Raw genomic sequence first — 24,665 nt, forward strand, 5'->3', positions numbered from 1 at the left:
GATGGCTCCAGCCTAAACCTCATGGTAAAGGCCCTCTCCTGGTCTGAGCCTAGCCGATGCAGCAAAGCCTCACGGAGGACCGTGTGATAAGTATCTTTCACATTCTTGTATTATATGTTCTGATTGTAAGCTTTGTGATATTGTAATGTCTTTTTAATACTTTATGTTAGCTTTCCTAATTTCTTGGGAATAAAAAAAGATAGTGTTTTACTAGCAGCAATGTGTGTGTTTTCATAAGTAACTTTATATCAGTGTGCTTAGTAGGGTTTTATAAACTAGATAACTATGGGAAGAGACAAGGTAGTAATAGTTTGTAGAGCACATAATGTCTTTCACAAGGCTAGAGGGTGGTCTAAGAAATTTGGAAAGATATGGCAGGCCTGGTACAATTCAGACAACAGAGTGGTATAAGAAAGACGTGTTTGATATTTGTTTAGATATGTCCAGGTGTATTACTAATCAGAGAGTGGAACCCTCTCGGGTGGGTGGTGGGACAGCTGAAGCGGAGAGGCTTGACAATGGTTTTTGATGCCTAATACAGCGGTGGGCTGAATAAATATGACTACCTGGTGAGGAACCAGCAGCTAAGATCCTCATTCTCATATAGGGAAAACGAATCATGACAGGGGGTGGGGGATAGGTTGTAGTTAGTTGAAATATTAGTCAGGAGGGATATAGAGGAATTGTATTTTGTGGGCCCTGCAAGGCCACAATGTCAGGTGTTGGCAGCCCGGATGTTGTATATGTGAAAAACATGAAATAAAAAGAAAATTTTAAAAAATAAAAAAGGAGGGGACAGCGGTGACATCGCAGGCTCCTGTGTCAGGTAAGTGACACATAATGGGCTACTGTGTGATGCATAGTAGCCCATTATGCTTTAACTCAGGGTTTACTTCCTCTTTAAAAGGTGAACACCTAATATATGAGATAGACTCATTACATGAAAAGCAAGATAGTTCAAGCCGTGATTTGTCATAATTGTGATGATTATGTTCTACAGCTCATGAAACCCCCAAATCCACAAACTCAGAAAATTAGAATATTGTGAAAAGGTGCAATATTCTAGGCTCAAAGTGTCCCACTCTAATCAAGCCATAACACCTGCAAAGGGTTCCTGAGCCTTTAAATGTTCTCTCAGTCTGGTTCAGTAGGAATCACAATCATGGGAAAGATTGCTGACCTGACAAATGTGCAGAAAACCATCATTGACACCCTCCATAAGGAGGGAAAGCCTCAAAAGGTAATTGCAAAAGAAGTTGGATGTTCCCAAAGTGCTGTATCTAAGCACATTAATAGAAAGTTATGTGGAAGGGAAAAGTGTGGAAGAAAAAAAAAAAGGTGCACAAGCAGCAGGGATGACCACAGCCCGGAGAGGATTGTCAGGAAAAGGCCATTCAAAAGTGTTGGGGACACGCCTCACCTGAACCCCATAGAGAATCTATGGGGCATTGCCAAGAGAAAGATGAGACATCAGACTGAACAAAGCAGAAGAGCTGAAGGCCACTATTGAAGCATCCTAGTCTTCCAGAACACTTCAGCAGTGCCCCAGGCTGATAGCTTCCATCCCACGCCACATTGCGTCAGTAATTGCTGCAAAAGGGCCCCAAACCAAGTACTGAGTACATATGCATGCTTATACTTTTCAAAGGTCTGATATTGTTCTATGGACAATCCTTGTTAATTGATTGCATGTAATATTCACATTTTCTGAGATTATGAATTTGAGGTTTTCATGAGCTGTAAGGCATAATCATCAGAATTATGACAAATCACGGCTTGAACTATTTTGCTTTGCATGTAATGAGTATCTCAAATTAGTGTCAACTTTTAAGTTGCATTAGTGAAATAAATGAACTTTTGCACGATATTCAAATGTTTCAAGCATCACCTGTATACATTCGGCAATTTCTAGGAATTTTACCTAGGCACCCCCTAAAGAAACCTGAAGGCACCCTGGTTGAAAAGGGCTGCTCTAAACCACCACAAAGGAAGGGAACACTAATGGGAGGCTGTCACAACTCAAACACAAAGGCACTTACCAGTTCATGCTGTAGGGCCTAGTAGGCCCAAGCTGCACACACTTCACAGGGCCGTCGGGGATTTGACTCCTCCAGGAGGATTTTTTTTCTTTACTGTACAGGGTGGCCTCTATCACCACCATTACTAGCTTTGGGGAAGACTGCCTGCTGCTGTCATCTGCTGAATAAGTCTATATGTATTTTTCTACATTATGCAAGTTCGTTTACTTCTTTCTTCAATTTAATAAATGACTACACTGAGGCAGTGGCGCTCTTATCTTGTTTTAACATGTCAATGGGGGGTTACCCAGGTCCTGTTTATGGATGAGTAATGCAAATGCTGCCAGTGAGTAATTATCCACCCCATTAACATATGGAGTATGATAAACTTTCTATTCACTTCATCTTCAACGATATATGGATCTTGATGGACTAGAGATTATCCGATTCATTAGGAATTTTTGTTTACCATATATTGTGCATTCACCTGAATTTGGCAGCATAATCCATGTAGTAATGACCATTAACTCCACTGTGTCCTGTGATGTACAATTAATACATTTTTGTCTTAGCCAAATGAGCTTGTTTGCTGTCACACATTCTAGCATGTCCTAGGGCATTTAACATTCCACTACATCCTCAGGATCCTCCAACTCCTTTAAGGCTTCCCCCAAAACAATGTTCTCCCAAAGTAAATCCAGAGTCAATTGTGATGAATGCTGTTGCCACAAAAAAACAAAAGGAAAAGCTCTGTACCTGACACTGGCTTACCATCACTACATAAATTGATGACATCACAAGTGGGTGGGACTACATGTCACCAGGTGGCCCCACCCTTTCATTTATTTAGTGGTAGGAGCCTGGGGTACAGTACCTTTTTCATCACGATTGATGCTAGATTTACGTGGGGGGGGGGGGGCATTGTTTTTGTTTTAATAAAGGACTTGTCAAAAACGGTCTGTGTTTACGCTTAACACTTTTGTTGATTGAATACCCTTATAATCATTCACATAGCAAGAGGAGCACTAGGACACTCCTTATCAGCCAATTGTTAAGGACCCCAGCGGCCACCTGCTCCTAAAATTTGCATCAGAACCATATCTGAATTGCAACTGAACAGCTAATTTGGAAATTTGCAGTGAAAAGGGACCTGAAATTTGCACTACACATGTGAACCTGGCCTTATTTAGCTTTTTCCTTCCTCATTTCCTCTGTGATTCTGCCAACACACTTTCAGTCCTACAAGACAAAACTCATTCACTGGACACCAGAAACTAGATAGGACTTTGGGACCCCGCTGCTCTCCTATTCTTCATAGGATAGACGATAGAGGGGCATGGTTCTGTAAACCTTGGAAATAGCTGGGAACAGTATTTAATAGGAGTTGGCAGAGGCAGTTAACAGTTCACAATATTTCTGACAAGATCAATGGTTATTTTTTTCACTTCTCAAACTGATAAACAGAACACTGAGAGGTATTTTTACCAGACCAAATGTATCCCAAATTCTTGTTTTGAAATTTAGAGACACCTTTCAGTTAGTATACTGGCTGGGTTCACACAATCGCCGCCTGTGGCTCACAGCAGGGGTCCGGTCTGAATTTTTGGCTGAATTCGGACCAGAAATGGACCAAAAGATACACAGGACTCCTTTGCAAATTTGCACGGAAGCCGCAGCAGAGATATGTGAACCGGGCTCCATAGAGTGCAGGTCAAAATCTCCTGCTATTGCGAATTGGGTGCGTTGAAACCCACATCCAATTCTCAATAGTGTGAACCCAGCCTAAGGGTGCAACCACACTTATGAACAACACCCTGGCCACAACTAGCTGTGAGAACCCCAGTAGGGGTTACTGAGATTAGATGCAAGTAGGTAGCCCCACCGACCGCAAAGAGGTTGTCGGCTCTTGCAGCTAATCATGCCCACTCACATGTTATCACCCATGCTATGATCACATGCGAATGATCGGCCCTGGACGCAGACTGCAGGGTGAATTTCAAAATGAGAATGCACCCCAATTCTTATGTTACATGTCAAGAGATATAACATCTTACAAAGCATTATTGTAAGCTGCTATTGCTAACCTCTCCATTTTGACAAGGTTAGATCCCCACCTGTCCAGCTGATGGTTTTACTGCTTCTTAAGCTACTGACTTAGAACATGTTTAGAGATAAGAAATGCTGATTTTTATTTTTTTTAATAGCATGTTACAGGTCTGAATCAAGGGTATAAAAGCCAAAATAAGCAAACAAACAACAAATATTTTCAGTAATGACAAACCCCATACCTCTGCTATGACAGGTGTAATTCAGGCAATAATAAATATGACAACTATATAACAAGCCAAACTTTATTTAGAACGTCTAACAATTCAGAATTTACAAAAATTCATACAAAGAATGATTAGAACATAGAGAACAGTGTTCATACTCTTGGATAAACCGTGGTTTCCAACAAAAACAGTGCTGCCAAAGACGGTTCCTTTTTTCTTCTTTTTTTCTTAAAAGGACCTTAACAGCAGTGTCCTAACATTTTATTACAAACTCAAGGTATAGTGCAGATTTAAACTCTGTCTTGTGTATTTTGCTTTTAGATTCATCCAGAATGAGCTCCATTACTTTCTGCAACAAAAGAAAGCATACATTAAACAATAAAAAAGAAAACCAACATAGTTGGTCAAACACAGTCACATTTCATGTAAAGGTTCTTGCAAAAATCATTGGTCAATGCATTTTTTTGCCATCAATATATAGTAAAATCTTGGATTGCAAGCATTCGTTCCATGCTTGTAATCCAAAGCACTCTTACATCAAAGCGAATTTTCCAATAAGGAATAATGGAAACTGAAATGATTTCTTCCACAGCCATTTATTTATAAGTCCTTCAGTTTATAGTCCATATAAAAGAGATGATAGCAATGTGATGGGTGTAACCATAAAATGTCCATACACAAATGGAAGCTTTCACAAGGGGATTAGAAGCAAAATCCAGTAGGAGCTACAGAGTATAAAAGAGAAGAGAAGCGCGTCTAAGTGTAGCAATATGGTTAAGTTTAACGAATGTACAAAATTCAGCAACTCACATGGTTGATGATTAAAACAGGCACATCTAAGTATGCAGGCATCTGGGGTAAAGCTGTACACATAGGACATCCTCTGCACCGCTGTCTCTCACCGGTCAGTCTGCAATCGTGACCCAGAAGACTACCATGCGATCTGAAAACGAGGCTTGAATAGCTTGTGGAGCACAGAGTGGAAGGGATAAAGTTGATGGCGGTGCGGAGGATGGTTTATGTAGACAGTTTTACCCTGGATGTCTGAATACTTAGACGCGATTGTTTTAATCATCAACCATGCGAGTTGCTAAATGTTGTACCTTCATTAAACGTAACAATATTGCTACACTTAGAGGTGCCCCTCTTCTGTTTTATACTCAGTTGTGATAGGACACTACTTGTATATCAAGACATCACGTGTATATCAAGTCAAAATTTATTTAAAAATGTTGCTTCTTTTGCAAAATGCTCTCAAACCAAGGAATAACTTCTATAAACCTTTTTTTTTTCACCTTCACCTGAAAAGGGTAAGTTCTGCTTATTCTCAACCTCCCCCCTCCTCTGTTTTTTCTTCATGGAACACCTAGTTTTCACAGGTAGCTGCTCCCACTTTGTCTCGGCTCTGCCTTTTTATCAAAAGTCAGCCACTACAGTATTTATAGCTGCTGGCTTTTCTTTTTTGTTTTTTTTCCAACAGGACCAGAGCTCCTCTTTAAAGACAAATCAAACAATGGTTTTACAATACTGTATATATAATTTTTACAGCAGAGATAAACTTAATATAGTAGCAAGTTGTAAATAGTACCATTTCCCATACAATCACGACTTAAGTAAATTAAGTGGTATAAGGACAAAGTTCAGGAGACTGCCATTGGTACAATCTAAAATACATATAACAGAAGCATATGGTTATAGCATGGCGAATATCCACTCACATGGGCTATTATCTATTGGAATTTAGACCATAATATAGAGAATAAGAAAAACTAGAGGAAAGAATGTTGAAGTAGAAGAAAAAGTGTTTAAAAAAAAAAAAAAAAGGGGGGGGGGGGGGGGGTGCTAATGTCCAATATTCCTCTTGGATATTCAGAGCATAGATTGCATATTTATCCGCCAGTGAATTTAAGATGAATCCATAAAATGCGAGGGGTGACAAATTGTATTCAATTTAGTAATAGAATTGTCAGGCCTAGCAGTTAAATATTCTATATTACAGACATTGTGTATGCACTTCACGGACTACAAAGAAGTCTGTCCTGTATGGTGGAGTTGTCTGCTTCAGTTTTAAAGCAATTAAACAAAGCTGAAAACAACAATATGCAATTCATCAACTTTGTGACTAGTTTGGCAAGCCTAGAAGATAACGAGCTGGATCCAAGAGGCAACAAGGGATTCTGGAAGGGTTTTTGTAATTTGCCATAAAAAGCTGAAATCTAGGAAATTTCCAGTACACATGATACACAGAACCCAGAGACTTATCTCAAACAGGTAGAATACTGGATTAGGCGTATGGAGATGTTCAGGAATGAGAGCCCTATGAAAACGAATTTCATATTGATTCTCCCTATGGAGGCTGTATGTTACCATTGTCCCAAATGTCCTCCCACTCTCACATAGCCATGCATCCTATGGCTTTCTCCCATTTGAACACATTTGTGCATGGGGAATGGATCTATATTAATTGTGGCGAGAAGCATAAAGATGTCCATTATGAGATGTGGATCCGCTTTATTATTCCCTTCAAAAAGATTTGCTTAGATGGGGTCCACGGCACTGCTCTCTATGGACGGCACGCTGTACATTGAAAGCTTAGTGCGCATGCGCCGATGACATAACAGTGCACATTTAGGAGATATTTACTGTAAATACAGGCAAACCTTATTAAAGGCTTATCTGTAGGTAAACATTAAAAAAAAAAGGCTCTACTACCGCTTTATGCGATTAAGCATGTTTAACTTGTAAATATGAAAACAAGGTTCAAGATGCCATGAAGTATGTAGACTGTAGTTCATTGAAGAAAAGTTTACACCTAGTCTGGTTTATTGTCACGAAAACTGACTAGGTTAAGCTTTGGCCAAGGGCCAGCGGTTCAAAACTCCAGACTGGAAGGAAGTGAATGGGTGTACATAAATTGGGTCAAGTGAGATTTCAGAGGTTAGGCAAAAACGTAGCCTTGGCAGTATGACCGTATATTCTTAATTTGTAGCATAAGGGCCAAGGAACACCTAAATTGGAGGACCAGCATACAGAGTTGGTGTGAACAGGGACGATCCTAAGATGTTCAAATTTCAGTCCGTTTATTAAGTGGATATAGTGTGGATCAAGAGGTCAAATAGCAAAGATGGGCTGCTGGATAATATTTCATAATGTCTGGAAAGTTTAAGCTACCTTGTGTGCAAGTAATACTTGTCTGCTGCTAAACCCACTTAAAATGCACCAGAGTTTGTAACATTTCCAACTGGTAAAGTAATTTAGGAAGTAGCGTCATTTCTAACAATGGTAATTCTTACCTATCCAAGAAAAGCGTAGGGGTGTCCATTTCTCTAAACAGCGAGATTTAGAGCCATAAAATTAAGAAACCTGGAGTGTCAGGTATATTCCCAGATATTTGATCTCAATAGCTAAGGCTTCAGTTTTTGTTAGATTCAGTTTGTAGTCCAACAACGGAGAAAAAAAAAAAGTGTAAGCTTTTTATTTAAATTTGGCAAAGAGTAAAGGGGTTTGTCGGTGAAACATTAATATTACTGTTGAGACTATCAAACCTGTCTATCTGTAAAAACTGAAGAGGAAAAATGATTTAATACATCTGCCTTTTCCCTGTCATTTGTGATCAGCTTCCCATGTTCACCTATTGCGGGTCTGGTCTTTTAAATAAGCTTTTTACAGTATCCACAAATGGTAATGCACAAGTCTATTAATCAAAACGCACAAGGGGGCGTGGCCTGGATCCGATCCAAGATGGATGCTTGGAGCTGGAGCTCCCGTCCTAGAGGCCTATATCATTAGCGTTTTTAGTGTAATTTTCTCCCTGCCATGGTAAGGACATCCAGGAGCACTTCGGCTTCACGCTCCAGATCGCCCAGAGGCTCGGACACCCACACCGCAAGACAAATACCGGAGATATTCCGGGCGCGGCCTTCTGGTAGGATGCAGGCAGGCAGGACTCCCAGGCAGTGCCGCATGAGCAAAGATCCCCGAGTGCCAGTCCGCATCGGGTGGAGGCTTCACGATCCACTAGCCCAGGCGCGGAAATGAACAATATCAGAGCAGCAGCGGTGAGCATTGAGGATCTCCGCAACGTGGCGGCGATATCAGACATGCGGTCCGATGTACAAGCCATGAATCTAAGAGTGGAGGAGGTGGAACAGGCCCAGGAGCGACATGACATCACCCTCATGTCCAGCAAGTAGCTGAATCCCACACCATACATCTTAGGAATATAAATCGGCATTTGGAAGATCTGGACAACCGCGGAAGACGCCGCAACCTCCGCGTGAGAGGAATCCTGGAAGCCATAGACCCTTCCCAGCTCTCTCAAACAGTTACCACTCTGTTTAATGACATCCTCGAGCAGCCTCCGGCCACAGCGATAATGTTTGAGAGGATTCATAGAGCGCTACGCCCACGAGGGAGAGACACAGACCCCCCAAGGGATATTGTATGTTGTCTCATGGACTTTCAGCTCAAGGAGAGGATCCTGCATTCGGCCAAAACACACAATCAGGCCACAGTACAAGGTGCAACGATCAAAATCTATCAAGATCTCTCTAGCATCACCTTGCAAAGAAGGAGAGAATTACGCCCTCTTTTGGAATTATTGAGAGCTCGCTCAATTATCTACAGATGGAAGTTCCCTTTTGGTCTTGCAGCCTCCCACCAAGGCAAAAAAGCGATCCTCAGAGTACCTGAAGATCTAGACCACTTGTTTTTTACGTTGGACATCCCGCCGGTAGAATTGCCCAACTGGTACAGTGATTTCCGTCAATCAACACTCCCAAGAGACACCTCCATGGACGGCATCGCAGAAGCGGGGAACTTCAGCATCGGACACCGTCGCCCTCACCCTCTGCCTCCACGCTGACCACTGCGAGAAGTCAATGCGCCGAGAAATGGCAGCCCCACAGCCTCCCCAGTGCACCGCAGGGCCGGGTTTCTTAAACCTACTACCACATATCTAACCAAGTCTCCCATCTAACGTTCAGGTACTGTTCTTTTCATGATTTTCTTTTTCCCCCATTGCGTTTTCCTCCTACCCCTTATCAAGCCACCTGACTTCCCCAATCATTGCTCCGCTACTCACCTTGCCAGTGACACAGCTCGACAAACTCGCGCGATACCATGTACCTAGACCGTCCAAAGCTTCCCTCCACCTGAATGAACATTTGGCCTTAGGGTCGGAGCGTAACCACACTAGCCCAGAATTGCTTTATTGGAGGCAGCACGAGACCTCATTTTCTCGCCCCTTCTTCTTGGACTACTGGAGAACTACCTTAGTAACACAGCTATTATGCATTACAGTTTCACAGTATGAGTTCATTTGTATTTTCTATAAGTCGTCGCTGTGTCGCATGGAATCCCCCGGATGGACAGTTATTGATCAAAGATAAGCCTCACCACCGATGTCTCTTGACACCCCTTACACTGAATCTCTGAACCGCACCAATCTTGCCAGTTTGATCCAAGGATTATATTCTGTTGTCAATCTCTTTTGGACTGGACATTGCTTAGAACTTTGGGTTTTCTTTTCTCTTTTCCCCTCCCTTTTCTCCCCCTCTCCTTTTTTCCATTCTCTTCACACCTCTCCTCTTCTCCCCAGCTGTGCTCCTCCCCTCCTTATCTGCCTATACCCCTCTCTACCCTGCTCCTTGCTCTCCTCCACAGAATCTTTTTAGGTTCTATAGCGGAACACATGGATGTGATTTCTTTTTGCCCCCCCATTACACCAGTCACCTTTTAGGGTATTGCAAGCGAAACTGGGGCTACTGTTACGATGTCTATATGGAGGGGGCTGTGCTCAGGGATGAGCTTCCTGACGATTATCTTATCCACGTGCCATCATAGGCTCCTAAAATAGTAACTAGGCTAAGCCTCTTCCCTCTCCCCTCTGGGGAGAGGGAATTCCCAAATGACATCTACAGGACCCTGAACTGAGCACAGTCCCCTCGCGCCTCTGAGTAGAGATTCTAAGTGACATGGTTCATTTTCCACAGGTCTGGGGATAATTGTTATTGTCGGCTATGGCCTCATGTACTAAAGGGGAAATGGGAGAAATGAAAATGTGCAATGAAGTGACTTGCGGGGAAACAAGTTCCTTTTTTTTGTTTTATCTGTTTAAAGTTGTGTTCATCGTTTAAATATACTTGGTTTACCAGATGGGAGACACTTGTTTTAAAATGTTTTTTTTTCTCTTGCCCATCCCACAGGCTTCATCCGCCCTGGGTTTCTAACAGTTTTTTGGCCAAGGCTGACCATATAACTCACATCCCTCCACCACCAAACCTTTTTTGGCCCAGTTCTCCCTGATCTTTAACATCCACAGACGCTAGACTGGCGACTCCTATTCTAAGGTTTATTACCCCTCTCCTCTAAGAGCCCCTGGGCCAACACCAGGTGTCCACAAACAAACCCACGATACCTAGATGGCAATTCACTTGTTAACATCGTCTTACCATGGTTAATATCTGATTAGCTGACATTGGGCGAGACCCAGAGGGTGGCCTAGGACCCCCTTGGGTTTTTGCCTACTCGCATCACCGCTTGATCTCATAGCTCTGTTGCCTTGACAGGACACAGGGTCTCCCCTCTCGGTCCGTACCCAGCCCTTCTCCCCACACACAGCGGGCTCTGGTAGTCCCAACTGACCACCTCCGGTTAACTCCCCTACGAGACGTAGGGTTGCAGGTCAATCTCGTCAACCGGTCCACACTTCACCCCCTCCTCAGGGATTTATAGCATCCCGATCCACATCTGATTTGACCAACAGTCCCTCCCTGCCCCTTTACCCCTTTCCAGCTACAGACCACAACAACTCCCCCGTTCCACCCCCCTCCCTACCCCCACCCAGCGTTCCCCAACACGCCTTTTGCTCTCTGGCTCCCCCCCTTCTTTTTTTTTTTTCTCTCGCTCCCTCATTGCCCAACCAACCAGGTGTCATGTCTCGTAACCAATCTAATTCGAACCACCTCACCCTCAAAGTCCTCTCCCTGAACTTAAGGGGTCTAAATACCCCAGAAAAGCGCTCCCGACTGTTATCGTACGCAAGACAATTCAAAGCCGATGTGCTCTTCCTCTGAGAGACCCACTTTCGTACTAATCATATACCTAAATTAGCAAATCATCAATTTCCCCATAGCTACCATGCCACCTCTCCTATCACCAAATCCAAAGGAGTATCTATACTCCTCTCCAAAAACACGCCTATCCAAATTACAGGTACCCTCCTAGACGAACAAGGGAGATATGTCTTCCTCAAAGGAACATTCAAAAACAGATCCATTACCCTGGCCAATATATACAGCCCCAACTCGTCCCAGGTCCCCTTCTTTCGAGCAGTAACTCAACAACTATCCTCTTTCCAGGAGGGAATATTGATATTGATATTGGGGGGTAACTTCAATTTACCCCTCGACCCCATTCTAGATACCTCATCAGGCAAGTCACACCTTACCTACAGGGCAATTAGACAAATTAAGCGTCGTCTCCAAGAGCTCTCTCTGCATGACACGTGGCGCATGCTACACCCCAAGGACAAAGACTTCACCCACTACTCTATCCCCCACAACAAATACTCTCGCATTGATTATTTTTACTTATCACAACAGGATTTAACGACTTTACAGACCGCTACCATAGAACCAATGTCCCTCTCTGACCACCACCCCATCTCCCTGACACTCACTTTCCCTGAAACTATTGACCGAACTTATATCTGGAAAATGGATCCCACCATACTGACGGACAAGACTATTGAAAGGGACTTAGAAAAATGTCTGTCAGACTACTTCTTAGACAACGACTCCACAGAAACATCCCCCATGACTCAGTGGGAAGCGCATAAATGTGTCATACGAGGCAAAATGATATCCATCTCAGCCGCGCTCAGGAAAGATAGGAAAGCTAAACTGGCAGAATTGTTTGTCAGACTCAGGAAATTAGAAGCACTTCACAAACTCACACTAGCACAACAAACCCTAGTAGAACTGACCGAAACTCGAATTCTAATTAACGAGGCCCTAAATTTGACCTTAAAAACAATTACACCCTATCCCAAAGGCTCTTTTACGAGCACGGGAATAAAAGTGGTCGTCTTCTCGCACAAGCCCTCCGCAAGCAAATAACAAACAACACGGTTCATCACTTGCGCACTTCCTTGGGCAATATTCTGACAAATAAGGACATTGCCAAAGAGTTTGAGAAGTATTACTCCTCACTATATGACCTCAACAAATCTGCCCACACGAAGCATGACCAGTTTGCAAGAGACAACGACATTACCTCTTTCCTAACTAAGCTTGCCCCAGATAGGATCTCACCTGAAGTAGCAAAGAGCCTGGATTCCCCAATCACCCCCTTAGAATGAAACCTAGCGCTTAAACATACGAAACCCGGCAAAAGCCCGGGGCCTGACGGCCTGCCAGCAGTCTATTACAAAACGTTCTCCGATTCTTTGCGTTCCCCGTTCTTGAAAGCTTTTAAACTATCTCCTCCTCCTCTCCCATCTCACAGAGGATGCTCGAAGCCCATATCGTTGTCATACCCAAAGCATAGAAAAACCCGTCCCAACCCAGCAACTACAGACCTATCTCTCTTCTTAATTCGGATATAAAACTCTTCTCTAAAATTATAGCCAACAGGTTACTCCCACTGCTCCCATCCCTCGTCTCTCTAGACCAGACGGGATTCATCCCTGGTCGCGAGACCAGAGACAACACCATCAAGGCCATAAACCGTCACCATATCATGTCAAGAACAAACCAAAAAGGATTTTTTCTGTCTCTGGATGCGGAAAAGGCGTTCGACAGAGTGTCCTGGAACTACATGAAAGCGGTACTTCAAGCAATCAGTATAGGCCCCTACTTGCTCACTCTCATCATGTCTTTATACAGTAACCCGACCGCGAGGGTTAGAGTCAAACACACTCTGTCGGACGCCTTTCCCATCGGAAACGGAACGAGACAGGAATGCCCCTCATCACCCATACAAATTTTTTGATGCTCGAGCCTTTCCTTCGCAAATTAAGAACAAACCCAGACGTTCAAGGCATCCACTCACCCCATAAAGAATATAAATACGCCGCATTCGCAGACGACATCCTACTATTCCTTTCCAACCCCATGACCACCTTACCAGTTGTGCTTGCAGAATTTCAACAATTTCAACACCTGTCGAATCTCAAAATAAATCTGTCAAAGTCTTTTGCCCTTAATATTTCCCTTCCTCAAAAAATAGTCGACCAATGCAAACTTAACTTCCCCTTTCAATGGAAAAGTGACTCCATCGCATATCTAGGCATTCAAATTCCCTCCAAACTTTCAGAACTATATACCAAAAATTCTCTCCCTCTCCTGAACCAGCTTACTAAGGACCTCAAAAACTGGGACAAATCCTTATTCTCATGGTTCGGTAGAGCCGCCATTTTGAAAATTAACGTTCTTCCAAGAATGCTTTACCTTCTCCAAACGATTCCCATCCAAATCCCTATCTCCATATTTAACAATTACAGACAACTTTGCTCTAAGTTTTTATGGAATAATCGCAAACACCGAATAAGCTATGACCAATTAACACGCCCAAAACATTTGGGTGGGATCGGATTACCAAATCTCCAGAATTATTATACCGCAGCACATCTCACTAGAATTGTCGACTGGAATGCACACGCTACCCGCAAAGACTGGGTACCCTTAGAAGCCTCTTTCACCAACCTGTCTTTATCATCCTCCCCTTGGATTCCCCCACCGATTTATTATGACAGATTTACGTCTCCACCCCTTAATAGGCCCTACTCTACGTTGCTTCTCCCACATCTGCAAATACACAAAAATCTCATCCTCTCCTGGCCCCCTGACCCCACTAAAGCTCAACCCCGACTTCCCTCAGAGTATGCAACACGACTACCTTGAAGACTATTGGCCCTCAGACCACATTAGAGCTCACCAATTATTTCATCTAGGGAAACTACAAACTAGAGCCCAGATTGCGTCCCAGACAGAGAGACCCCCTATTCCCCCCTGGTCGTTTATCATGCTGGCTTCATACCTACAAGACCTAGATAAAAACTCCAGTTGCTCTCGGCGCCTTTCCCCCTTTAAATGCTTTGTACCAAAACATCCCCCCAATCGCACATCATTTCCTATACACATAATCTACTCTTTGGAGACCTCAAGGCAAACGACACACCAGCCTGCAGAAAATGGGACCAAGACTTAACCACTCCACTCACAGAGGAACAGTGGGAACAGATACATCTAAACATACATAAAGGGTCCACCAATATGACCACCCAAGAAAACGGATTTAAAATTCATGCTAGATAGTACCACACCCCGGTAGTGATACACAAGTTCAAGCCCAGCATCTCCGAGGTCTGTTGGAGATGCCATCAAGACAGGGGCACTCTACTTCATATATGGTGGTCCTGTCCATTGATCCAGAGGTACTGGACAGAGGTTCACCGCATTACAGAAAAAGTCACTTCTTACACGATAGAGTTCAATCCAGCTCAATTTCTCCTACACCATTCCATACTCCCTCACAACACTTACCACAAATAACTGATAATGCACATGATTAATGCGGCTAAGCAAAGCATCCCCATCCATTGGCAATCTACCCGTATCCCCACCATAAGAGAATGGTTCCTCAGACTACAGAAAGTTACTGAAATGGAGAAACTCATACACACATCTCGGGATACCCCAACGAAATATACCAAACATCCCAGGAATATATGACACAGATGGCGACTACCACTTAGCAAAGAGTACAGCTTATTTACCAAAATATTTCTCCCCTTGACCTGATGGGGGGAAGCCAGAGACTCCTCCCCATCATCCCCCTTCTGGACCACCACTCCCTTTTCAATCCCCCTCCCTGCTCCTCGTCCCCCCCCCCCCCCCCCCCCATCATGTCCTTTGTCTGAAGATTCCATGTCTACTACTGTTTGACTCCGTAACACCAATACATCATACGCCATATAATCAGGTTCAGCCTACCCTATTAGCTACGTAAACACCGGCAGGAGATCCACATCCCCCACACACTTAAACCACACTCATTACTCACTTATCCTCACTGCCCCCCCTACACCCAGTGAGTATATGGGTCCAATTTCCTTACGACTCTCCTGTCTCAAAGAGAACACAACCCGGTAGCACCTCAATCGCTATAGATGTGGAGGTTAGACTTTAGCTGCTGATCTCTAGGGTTAGGGGTTTGCTTTCACGTACCTACTATACACATTTTAGGGTCGTGAGGGTAGGTGCACACCACCAGCGGTTCTCCGAATTCATTTTTGGGTATGGAAATTTGTTACATGTATTGGTCAACTGATGAATGTGATTTTTGTTCTATGTATTATCCACAACCTAGAGTTGAAGTGTTAAACTTTTCTGCGGCTGTTGAGTTTTAGGTTGTATACTACGTCCTGTTATACGTACACGTCACATGTTTATTGTACCTCTGCCTCTTTTTTCTTTCCAATAAAATATTTGAAACAATCAAAACGCACAAGGCCAGATAACTTAATGATCATATCACGTGTATCCTTTAGTTTGAATATCAAAAGAAACTTGTTGGCCCAGTTTTAATGCGGCAGGTTTATCCCCTGCGTGAAACCACGTAACTATACTTTGGCTCACGGGGTCTGATCGATCGTGAGCTTCAGACACAGAACAGGGATGAGTGTGTGTAAACGCACACTTCACTGTTCCGACAGGAGTGACAAATCGCAGTCACGATAAAAAAAAATCACAGATCGGCACCATTACTAGTAAAAAATTTTTTTTTTTAATATTATATATATATATATATATATATATATATATATATATATATATATATATAGTAGGTGAGATGCACACACGCTCAGTGAAACAGGTGTGCCAGCAATCTAGTCCGTCCCAAAGACGTAATATAAAGAAAGCAGAAGAGGGATTGCTGCACAAACAAAAGTAAATTTATTGATAAAAATTACATCACATAGGGGCGTGGCCTGGAGCTTCATGGTGTAGGACGTGCTGAGTGAGAGCTCCGTCTGAGACCTTATCCTTTTACCTTATCCTTTTGGGATTTTTCTTAGTTATTTACCGTACAGACGCCCGGGAACCTTGTGCTCACTTTGTGCCTCATGTCGCCGACTAAAAGACCCTCTGAGGCGGCCGCCAAGCTGGCTAAGTTCCGCCACGAGGGCCAGGGCGCGACGGAGCAAGATGGCGCCGGCCCCGCACCTACCGTGGAGGAGTCTCCTGCAAACGACACCGCTAAGATCCTCGAGGCCGTCTCCTCCTGCCAAACCGCCCTCACTACCAAGATAGAGGAGGTTAAGATGGACATCTCCCATATTCGGCATGACCTGCAGAAGCTGAGGGACAGGGTGTCCGAGGCCGAACGAAGAGTGGAACACGTGGAGACAGACATCCCTCCTTTACAACACTCGGTCGAACGTTTGCAGCACCAACTTAGTGTCGTCCTTCACAAGCAGGACGACATGGAAAATAGGCTTCGACGCTGCAATCTTCGTTTCGTGGGCCTCCCGGAATGATCGGAGGGCTCCGACCCTCCCACCTACCTGGAAAACCTCCTCGTTAAAACCTTCGGCAGGGAATCCTTCTCCTCCACGTTCGTGATCGAACGAGCGCATCGTCTGGCGGCCCGTCCGCCTCCAGCCGGCGCACCCCCGCGGACTTTCATTGCCAAGCTACTTAACTACAGAGACCGGGATACAGTGCTTCGCCTCACCCGCGAACGTGGAAATATCCCGGTTGACAATGTTACGGTGGCAGTGTTCCCAGATTTTTCGGCGGAGGTCCAACGAAAACGAGCACAATTCACGGAGGTCAAGCGCCAGCTGCGAGTTCGCCATTTGCCATATGCAATGTTGTTTCCAGCTCGACTCCGGGTGACCCGTGAGGGCAAGACCCATTTCTTTGAAGATCCTGCTGCGGCCTCGTCATGGTTGGAACGGGATGCGGTGCAAGGCCCTGCTTGACAGCTGACCACTACAGCCCCCGAGTAGTGCCTACCTATCCACCTTGGCTACCGTGAGTGATCCCTGCCCTCTCCTGTTCCCTCTACTATACCCCCCCTCTTTTTTTCTCTTTTGACCCTATGGATTGCCTCCATTTTTGCTGCTATCACCCCCTGCATGGGAGAACGCTGTGCTGACTGCCCTCTGCGGTGACCGCCGCTGGACTTTCTCTGTGCCCTGAATTCACAGTTTCTGCCTCCCCTCCTTTGTCAGACTCCCGTGCACCCTTCATTGTTTTCTCTGAGATGAACACCGGTGTGATGGCGCAGATCGTGAGGGGGGCCATGTTCTGGGACGTGCCACCCCTGCCCCTGTCTCGCTCCATTTTTTCACTCTCCCCTCTCTCCCTTCCCTCCCTATTTTTACTGATGCACACGGAGGTAACCATGTACTGCTTGAACTCCTTGTCTCCCCTATTGGGCCCAATTTTTTCCACATGCCTGGGTTCCCCCCCCCCCCTTTCTTTTTTTTTTTTTTCTTTTTCTTTCTCCTGTCAGCCCCACGCGTTATGCTTATACCTGGTCTCTCAGACGACCTGCTGACTCTTGCTCTGAAACGTACACCCACTGCAACCTGCTGCACTGTCTGCTCTGCAGTCTGTTATAATTGCGCCCATGGTTGTGTTGTTTCCCTGGCCAGCAGTTACTACCGCGGCTGCGGCGAGTGACAGTTTTTTTGTTTTGCCCCGCTGGTCCAGAGTAGGCATTGTTATGACTGTTTTACTGGTTCTATGTGTTTTATATTGTGTTATTTACAGCTGTAACTTTATTGCAAATGTGTTCTTGTATTTGTTGCTGCCAGCCATGGAGGATCCGGAGGTTGCCCAGGCGCCCTGCATGCCCGAACTTTCTGGGCCGGGGGCCTACACTAGTTTAATCTGTGCCGACATGTTCCATGGCTGCGCTTAAATTTGTAACCTGGAATGTCAGGGGCCTTGGCGCTAAACCCAAGAGATTAGCCGTCCTTACTCACCTCAAACGCCTGAAAGTGGACATCTCGATCCTCGTCGAGACTCACCTTACAGGCCAATCCCAAAGGGCGCTTAGAAAACCTTGGGTCGGCTGGATGTACAGCGCCCCTCACACTTCCCATTCCCGAGGTGTAGCCATTTTAATTGCTAAAACTGTGCAGTTCCAATTACATGACCTATGCTCAGACCCTCACGGTAGATTTCTATTTTTACATGCCACTGTGAGCGGCCTGACGATGCTTATTATGGCGTTTTACATACCACCACCTTTCCAGTTTCAGGCCCTGCACGAAGGTCTTAATTTTATGACCAAATTCCCTACAGTCCCGGTAATCTGGATAGGGGATTTCAACATGACCATCAACCCCAGTCTCGACCGACTTGGCGCACCTGACCACACGTCTTCCCCCCCCTCATACCACTAGATTCGGCAGATTTGCAGCTGAACTGGCCATGACAGACTCCTGGAGACATAAGCATCCAACAACACAGGCCTTTTCTTGCTTCACCCCCGCCCGCCGAGCTATGTCTCGTATAGACATGGCCCTGCTCTCTCCCTCCCTGCTTCCCGAATTATTGGAGGTCGGCTTTGACGCCAGGGTGCTGTCGGACCACTCTCCATACTGGTTGACGCTGAGACTGCCTGCGACTATCCCCCCCCCGTGTGTGGAGACTGAACCCCTTCTGGCTTACGGTTATCCCAGATCTGGAGGACCTACAGAGGGAACTAGTTTTTTTTCTCCGCTCAAACGCGGGATCTGCGTCCCCTGGGTCAATATGGGAGTCATTTAAGCTTCATGCTAGGCTGCTCCTGATCACCCGTATTAACAGGTACAAGGCTAATTCTAGACAGGCACTGACACAGGCTGAGGAGCGCCTACAATCCCTTGAGCAACTGTTTGTGACGGACCCTTCCCTGGAACATGCCACCCAGCTCCGCCTCCAGTCCCGACTGACTGATCACCTTCATTATGAGAAAGCGAAGCAGGGCCTTTTCTTTAGTAGACAGCGTGTGTTTGAACACGGCGAGCGGGCGGGCAAACTGCTAGCTTATATGGCCCGGCTTGACCATAGCCCTCCGGTGGTGGTTCAGCTCCGTGGCGCCGCCGACGACTTGATCTCTGACCCTGACCTGATTTTACGTGAGTTTAGAATGTTCTACTCCAATCTATATACCTCCACAACCAGACACACACACGCTGACCTCACCCAATTCCTTCACTCCATAGATTTCCCCTCTATCAGCCCAGAGCAGAGAACCCTCCTGGAAGCCCCCATCTCCCCTGACTGTATTGCCGAGGCACTTGCCTCCCTCCCATCCTCCAAGGCGCCTGGCTCGGACGGGCTGCCCCTGGAATTTTATTCTCATTTTCAAGACACGCTAATCCCAGAACTGCACACGTTATACACCCATATGTTCGACACAATGTCCCTTCCCGCCTCTATGGGGGAGGCCCTTGTTGTCCTCATACCCAAGCCCGGTAAGGACCCCTACTACCCAGAGTCGTACCGCCCGATTTCCCTCCTACAGCTGGATGTAAAAATCCTGGCTAAAATTCTGGCCCTGCGACTCAATAAAGTTGTCCTCAGCCTTATACATCCAGATCAAACGGGGTTCATGCCTAATAAAAATACTGCCTTCAATCTCCGCAGACTCTTTATGAATCTGCAGGCCACCCACGATAACATCGGTTCCCGGGTAGTCGTGAGTCTGGATGCCGCGAAGGCGTTTGACTCCGTTGAATGGAGTTACCTATGGGAATGCCTGACTAACTTTGGCTTTGGCCCTAATTTTATTAAGTGGATTCAGCTTTTATATAGCGCTCCCACTGCCCGGATCCAGGTTAATGGCAGGATCTCGGATCCTTTCCATCTGTCTAGGGGTACTCGCCAGGGTTGCCCGTTGTCCCCTCTCCTGTATGCCCTCGCGGTTGAGCCGCTGGCCATTGCCATTCGTGCTCACCCGCAAATTAAGGGCCTGCGTTCGGGCCTTTTGACAGAAACCCTCAGTTTATACGCTGACGATATGTTATTATACCTCGAAGACTCGGGTCCCTCTTTGCAAGCAGCCCTGCGATTGATAGAGCAGTTTGGGGAATACTCTGGATTACGTATCAACTGGTCCAAGTCCCAGATCCTCCCTTTAGACTTAGGTGCCCCGTCCGCTGATCAGGCGGCAATGCCCTTGGTCAGGGCAAGTCAGGTGAAATATTTGGGAGTGCAATGTTCACGATTGCTGACTGACTACACCCTTTTAAATGTGGAACCCTTATTCACCCTGCTCAAGCAAAAAACCCAGATTTGGTCCCGTCTCCCCCTTGGGGTGATGGGCCGTGTAAACTTGGTCAAAATGATTCTCCTCCCCAAGCTGCTCTATGTGTTTTGGCATGCTCCCCTGCGCATCCCTCTCAGAACCTTCAAATTCTTGGAGGCCATCTTAAACACGTTTGTTTGGGGTTCGTCTCGACACAAGCTCTCATGGAGTGTTCTGAAATGTCCTACCCACCTGGGCGGCACCGCCCTACCAGACCTGCACTATTATTATCTGGCCGCTCAACTGTCCCATTTCTACTATTTCAATCAGACTGACAAAGATCGCTATGCCTCACTGGTATGCTCCCCACACTACACTCTGGTCGTACACCCGCTCCGTCTCCTTATGCGTGGCTCCGGGGGACCTTCCGTCCCGATGAGAGACATGTTGTCCCACCACTGTTTGATTTGGCAACAGGCCACGTCCATTACTGGGGCCCCTAGGTTTCACTCCCACACCCCCCTTTGGGACAATCCCCTACTTCCCGAACTCTCTACGATCCCCGACCGCTCTGTGTGGCTAGCCGGGGGCGTTATCTTTCTGTCCCAGGTTATTACCAATGGCTCTGTCAGACCCTTCCAGGCCCTCAGAACTGACTTCAACCTCCCTAATAGAATGTTTTTTAGGTATCTTCAACTCCGCCATGCCCTTAGCTCTCAGTTTGGCTCCCATATCCCCAGGCTTGAAACACCTCCGATAGCAACAGCCGTGCTAGGTGATGACCCTAAGAAACTGATTTCTTTTTTTTACACCAACCTGCTTACGCCTGGGGCGACTGCCCGCGCCTACCGACTTAAGGCTAGATGGGAGGCCGACGTGGGGGCTATCGAAGACGCGGACTGGGAAACTGCACTTGACACCCCTAAGCTGGTCTCCCCGAAACTTTCTGACAGACTTACACACCTCTACATGCTACATAGGCCATACCTAACCCCTGGGCGGCTGTCCAAGTTCAGACCTGGCTATGATCCAGCATGTCCTAAATGTGGTGATCCTCAGGCCACGTTCTACCATCTCCTTTGGTCCTGTCCTGAGTTGCAGGTTTACTGGAAGCAAATTGTTGACTTCCTTCATGACCAAATGGGCTCCCCTCTGACGCTATGCCCCCGCCAATGTTTGCTGGGGATTCTCCTCGTATCCGAGGAGGCAAGGATCCCGACTGTTTTTCTACAGGAGACCCTATACCTAGCCAGACTGCAGATAGCCCGCACCTGGTTGCGCTCTGCGCCCCCCACCGCCCGACAATGGAAGGCGGCTGTTAATGCCACTCTCCCCTATAAAAAACTGCTGTATATGCATAGAGGCTGCCCGAGCAAGTTTGCTAAGCTGTGGGATAAATGGATGGGGGATTCAGATACATGTACCGACTAGTGTAGTCTGTGGTCTGTACGCCTCTTTACATCTATCCGGGTTCGGCCCGGCGAGTCCGGCTGTCACCGTGGTTGTAGTTGGGCTCCCCGCCCTCATAATAATAATTTTCTGCTCCTCTCTGCAAATTACTTTGAGTAGAATGTATTATGGCTCGGCATATGATTCCCAACCTCTGAGCTCCTCTTTTCCCCCCATATCTGAACACACTATATTGCCCCTTGTTTTTTTTATGTAACGTGCAATCTGTAAACAAAGAACCCCCCCCTCCTTGTGTTTTTCAGCCTGTGGTATTATTAGCAGCTGTTTTATATCCGTATATTTGGTGCATGTTGCACCCCATATGTGTTACTGTTATCCTATGTATTTTGTATGCTCAATAAACGTTCTTTTTTTCAAAAAAAAAAAATTACATCACATATAATTAAGGTAATGTTTTGGGCTGATCTCGGCCTTCCTCATGACCACATACGTATGTGGTCATGAGGAAGGGCGATATCATGCTCAGCCCGAAAGGTCACCTGAATTATAACTGATGTGATGTAAATTTTATCAATACCTTTACTTTTGTTTGTGCAGCAATCCCTCTTCTGCTAGAGATATATATATATATTTTTTTCAAAATGGTTGGTTTTTGTTTATAGCGCAAAAAATAAAAACTGCAGAGACGATCAAACAACACCAAAAGAAAGCTCTATTCGGGGGGGACAAAACAATGTCAATTTTTTAGTCAGGAACTCACCTGGCTCTTTCAGCGATAAAGCATCTCCTGCAAGCAAATCAGCACCAGGTCCTTGTCCATTTAAAATTTCATCACAGAGATTTAGTTGCTCTTTTTCAATCTCAGCTATCAGTTCTGCCTGTGAAATGAATACAAAACATAAGCTTTATAACTTGAAAAAATATAATTCAATAACTATTTCTAAGCAGCCTGAACAGAATACCTTAGGTAAAGCAAGTTTAAGAGGCAGATCCTCAAGTTTCACAAAGTCATCTTCATCAGACTTCTGACTCAAGTTTCCAGAGCCAGTTTCCTGTTCAACAACAAGCACATTTTAGAGTTAGTTTTTTTTTTTTTTTTTTTTTAAGAACAGCATAAAAATAAAAAATAAAAAAGGTAAAATGGATAAGAAAAAAAAAAAAAAAAAATGTAACCACTTCGCATCCAGGCCAATTCTGACATTTCTCTCCTACATGTAAAATTCCTAATTTTTTTGTTAGAAAATTACATAGAACCCCCAAACATTATATATGTTTTTTTAGCAAAGACCCTAGAGAATACAATGGTGCTTGTTGCAACTTTTTATCTCGCATGGTATTTGCGCAGCAATTTTTCAAACACGTTTTTTTTCAGAAAAAAAACTGTCTTTAAATTTTTTTACTGGTTGCATATTTTGGATTACAGAGGAGGTCTAGGGCTAGAATTATTGCTCTCGCTCTAACATTCGCGGTGATACCTCACATGTGTGGTTTGAACACCGTTTTCATATGTGGGCGGGACTTACGTATGCGTTCGCTTCTGTGTCAAATTATTATTTTTTTTAAATTGTTAAATTTATTTTTATTTTTTTATTTAAAAAAAAAAAATTGTTGACTTTTATTCCTATTACAAGGAATGTAAACATCCCTTGTAATAGGAATATGGCATGATCGGACATATTTACAGTGAGATATGGGGTCAATAAGACCCCATATCTCACCTCTGGGCTGGGAAGAATAAAAAAAAAAAAAAAAAAAAAAAAAAAAAAAAAAAAAACACATCCTGGCTTCCCAGCCAGACCGGCGCCGTTAATTTGAATACAGAGGCCGGGCGTGACGTCATAACATCGCGCCCGGCCTCCGAACGATCATAGAGACTCCGGGGACGATCTAGTCCGCCGGAAATCTCTATGGTAACTTGCTGGGGCCGGCGGATCCTGTGACCGACTCACCGATGGAAACGGTGAGTCGGTAGAAGCACCGGAGGGCGGCGGGAGGGGCATCCCCTCCCGCCGCCCATAAGAACGATCAAGTGGCGGAACAGCCGCTATGATCGTTCTTATGGTGCAGGGAATCGCCGGCTGAAAACTACATTATCTGAATGATGTCTGTGGCCTCAGGCATCATTTAGATATAACCAGTGAAAGCCCATGACGTCAATAGACATAGTATGGGCGCCAAGTGGTTAAAACAAGCCCTGTCCTGCCCAGCTCGCGTGCAGAAGCCAACGCATAAGTGAGTAGTGCCCGCATATGAAAACGGTGTTCAAACCACACATATGAGATATTGCTGTGATCGGTAGAGCAAGAGCAATAATTCTAGCCCTAGAGCTGCTCTGTAACTCAAAACAAGCAACCTGAAGAATTTTTTAAAGGTCGCCTATTGAGATTAAGGGTAAAAGTTTGTCGCCATTCCACAAGCGGGCACAATTTTGAAGCGTGATATGTTGGGTATCAATTTACTCGGTGTACCATCATCTTTCACAATATAAAAAAATTGGGCTAACTTTACTGTTGTCTTATTTTTTAATTAAAAAAAAAGTGTATATTTCCCCTCCCAAAAAGTGCACTTTTCTAAGACCGCTGCGCAAATACGGTGTGACAGAAAGTATTGCAAGGACCACCATTTTATTCTCTAGGGTGTTAGAAAAAATATATATGTTTGGGGGTTCTAAGTAATTTTCTACTGTTTTAAAAACTTGTAAACAACAAAT

The 24,665-nt window shown here is 45.0% G+C and overlaps 1 protein-coding gene across 9 annotated transcripts in view; it reads right to left on the reverse strand.

The window, feature by feature from the left end:
* Positions 1-4,355: 4,355 nt before the first annotated feature.
* The window catches only part of PCM1 (pericentriolar material 1), a 223,456-nt gene continuing 203,146 nt past the window's right edge, over positions 4,356-24,665 (reverse strand). For all 9 annotated transcript variants that reach the window (XM_077477374.1, XM_077477375.1, XM_077477381.1 and 6 more), the window contains 3 exons: positions 22,918-23,007; positions 22,716-22,833; positions 4,356-4,640 (listed from right to left, as the gene is read on the reverse strand). In XM_077477374.1, the coding sequence (XP_077333500.1) occupies positions 4,615-4,640; positions 22,716-22,833; positions 22,918-23,007 (234 nt within the window). In that variant the 3' untranslated portion in view covers positions 4,356-4,614. The remainder of the gene's footprint in view (positions 4,641-22,715; positions 22,834-22,917; positions 23,008-24,665) is intronic.

The sequence above is a fragment of the Lithobates pipiens genome, unplaced genomic scaffold, assembly GCF_037356315.1.
Source record: "Lithobates pipiens isolate NorthernLeopardFrog02 unplaced genomic scaffold, aLitPip1_a1.2 Scaffold_13, whole genome shotgun sequence".
Taxonomy (NCBI): Eukaryota; Metazoa; Chordata; class Amphibia; order Anura; family Ranidae; genus Lithobates; species Lithobates pipiens.